The following is a 3,312-nucleotide window of genomic DNA, read 5'->3' as shown; positions in this document are numbered from 1 at the left end:
TTAAGCTGCACCCTAGAGGACCCGGGCAGCGTACGGGGATCGCGATCTCGGTCCACTTGTTGCCGTGAGGCACGGAGCGAGGTAAGGCCAAGGTGGGGCAACGAGGGAGCTAGTGCTCGAAAGCGCGCCCCAAGGGAGAGAGAAGCGACAAATCACTCACGCACCCGGCCAGCCAACGACCCAACCACGCGACCACCCACCACCCACCCACCAACCACCCAGGATCCGGGGCCTACGAAGCGTTTACCCACCCACCCACTTTTTCAAGAACGGCGGTCCAGAGGCACGTGGTGTGAGAAAAAACGCAACGCCGGGGCACGGCGGAGCGTGATCAAGAAGAAATCGCGCACGTAGCTTAAGTTAAGAATAAAAAGAAAAATCTCTTCTCGCGCGCTCGCTGCGCAGCAAGCACAGCCTGAAGGCAGCCGTCGCCTGCGCTGCAACCGACATGGCGGGAGCTCGATTCACCAACTTGACCGACGCGATTGAACCGCGCGACGGTGCCGAGCCACGCGTTGGCGACGACAAGCGGCAGGGCATCCACCGGCTGTTTGGAACGACAGAGTTTTGCAATGTCTGGTGCGTTTCCTTTTTATGTTGCGGGTCCACCGGGACCGGCGGCAACAGCTCTGAGGACCCATGCGGCTGGCGCAGGTGGTGTGTGCCGCTCAACGCGCTCGGCCACAGTGGCGTCGACCGCGACTCCATCCCGGCGGCGCGGGGGCTGCTGCAGCGGCTGAAGCTGCACGTCGACCCAATCCTGCGGCGGCGCGGGTGGCGCGTCAAGCACTTGCACGAGCACAATGGCCGCGGCCCCGGCGGCATGTGCTACCACGACCTGCAAGGCACGGCGGACATCTCGATCCGCCTGCGCGCCGTCGCAGGAGTGTGCCTGAGAAAGCCTTGCTAGGGGTAATCTCCACAACCGCGTTTCACCCATGGTGGGTCCGCCTGGCAGGAGACGCGCGCTGCAACGTCTTCCTCCCGTTTGGCCGGCTGCTCGCCGTGATGCTCCACGAGATCACGCACATCTCGGGCCACGGCCTCGAGGCGGACACCGGACAGACAGACACACACACACACACACACACACACACACACACACACACACACACACACACACACACACAATCAACACACACACACACGCACACACACACACACACACGCACGCACGCACGCACGCACACATGCACACACGCACACACACGCACGCACACGCACGCACTTCCGCAGCGACGGCCTGAGGGCACCACTCGGCCCCGACAGGACATCCACCCGCCAGAGTTTTACGACGAGCTGCGCGTCGTCCGACAGCAGCACCGCGGCTTCGTTGCCGACGGCACGATCGTCGACCCCGAAGCCGCTGCCTTGGGCGGAGGCGGCGGACGCGGCGGCGAAGAAGGAGGCGGCGGAGGAGGCGGCGGCGGAGGCGGAGGCGGCGGCGCCTCTAGCAGTGCTGCAGTGGGCGGCGGCGACGGCGGCGGCGAGGGCGAGTCGGACCTCGTCGAGGGCGGCTGCAAGACCCGCAAGGGCTCCAGCGGTCGGCGCGGCGCCGGGCGCAAGCGGCGCGGCGGCGGCGGCTCCTCGTCCTCGGCTCGGCACGCGCAGCAGCCGCCGCAGCGGCGGCGGCCGCTGGGCAAGAAGCAAAAGATGATCGACCGCCGCACGACGGAGGGGAAGCGGCTGGCCGCGGAGCAGGCACCCGCCCCCAACGTCCGCGACAGTGTCCGCGTATCGTCCGTGACGCGTCCGTGACGGGCATGCAGGCGGCGCATGCGACGCCTGCGGAGGCGGCGCGGGCGGCGGCCCTGGCTCGCTTTGGGCAGGCGCCGCTCTCCGCCGCTGAGAGCCGGACGAAGGCGCTGCGGGTGGGCGGCCGCGCGGGACGACCGCTCCCTCGGCGGGCGTGTAACCTAACTCCCGAGTGTGGCCGCGGCGACAGGCGGTTGGCTCGAGCGGCGCGACGGCGATCGCGCTCGACAGCGAGAGCGAGGAGGAGGGCCCGGGCGACGGAGGCCTGTTTGCGCCCATGCCGGCGTTGGGGGGCGGCCAGGAGGACAGCGACACCGACGACGAGGTGGAGGACGACCCCGTGGAGCTGCACGACGGGCCTCCCGGCATGTGCAGCTGCCCCCGCTGCCGCGCGTCGCCGCCAGCCTCGCCGCAAATGTTGGACTAACGGGGAGCTCGTGTTGAGTCATGATTGCGGCGTTAGCGCTGCGGGCGCACAGGCCCCGCGTCGGTCGGCTGCGATCACGCGCCACGTGCGCAAGTACGTTCATTTGGTGCGCGTTTTTTGCGTGGTTTTGTCGCATTTCGGGCCCTGGGTTGTGCATTGTGTGATTGGGTGTCGCTCTGCGTCAGTAGTGGTCGCGAGCGCACACACGGTAAGTGAAGTCTCTCGAGTGCTTTTGGGGCTCGTCTATCTTTGGCAACATATACATTGTCCTGGGGCGTGGGGGGCGGGGGTGCCGCGCGCTCAGGGCCTCACCCCGTACGCCTTAACATCGTGTAGCACTCCACTCTCTATAGCCTTTTTCGTGTGGCGCTGGCGGATCTTCCAGCCCCTTTTGGCACCGCAGCGCGGTCCTACGGCCGATGGCGGCCGCCCCGATGGCCCAGCTGGCCAGGCCGGGTCGGCTGCATGTCCAGGCTGGCCGTGGGGGTCATTGTTGGGTCATTGTGTCTCGTTTGAACACGGTTTTTTGGCCGACGGCAGAAGATCCTCTGGAGGATCTTCTGCCGGGAACCAATATCAGAGCTCTGAACGGCTGATCTGAGAGCCCCCCAGTACAGTAGGGATTGATTATGATCAGATCCATCACTCACTGGCCGGGGTTGAGCTCTTCTCGACGATAAGCCGCGTGCAGCGTGCCTGAAGTTCAGCCCCGCACGACGCACAGACGTGCCGGAGAGTGGGCTGCTAGCTCTCTGCGGGCAGCAAATGTCGCGCTTCTGGGCCACCACGCCGGTAATATGACCTAACCCGGTCAGTCTGAGGCTGCAGCCATGATGGTTGCGCTCCTCCTGGTGTCGGTGGACCACTTCTCGGCTTGAGCTAGCGACGAGAATGATCAGCGTGAGGTGGACTCACGAGGGAGGCCGAGGGTCGCCATGTTGGGCACACAGGTGCCATCCAGGCAGAAGTATTGACCAGACAATGAATACGGACAATATCCTTACAAAGAGAGCGATGCCCTCCCACCTGCTGACCGCTTCTGCGGTGGTCGCCACCAATGCAACGACGGCACTCGCCGGCCACGTTGCTGGCCAGCACCAACAATTCTGGGCGCCGGTCGGCCCGAGGCA

At 65.8% G+C, this 3,312-nt stretch overlaps 1 protein-coding gene across 1 annotated transcript; it reads left to right on the top strand.

The window, feature by feature from the left end:
- Window positions 1-1,636: 1,636 nt before the first annotated feature.
- Window positions 1,637-2,460, top strand: EMIHUDRAFT_444605 (hypothetical protein; the record flags this gene model as incomplete). Its single annotated transcript, XM_005773233.1, has 3 exons — window positions 1,637-1,701; window positions 1,770-1,871; window positions 1,940-2,460. Coding segments are annotated over exons 2-3 (615 nt in total), but the record flags the coding sequence as incomplete, so codon positions are not given.
- Between the last annotated feature and the right edge of the window lie 852 nt (window positions 2,461-3,312).

Source organism: Emiliania huxleyi (genome assembly GCF_000372725.1).
Source record: "Emiliania huxleyi CCMP1516 unplaced genomic scaffold EMIHUscaffold_341, whole genome shotgun sequence".
NCBI classification, from domain to species: Eukaryota; Haptophyta; order Isochrysidales; family Noelaerhabdaceae; genus Emiliania; species Emiliania huxleyi.
The sequence above is the reverse complement of the archived record's forward strand: the minus strand, read 5'-3'. Positions and strand labels throughout refer to the sequence as shown.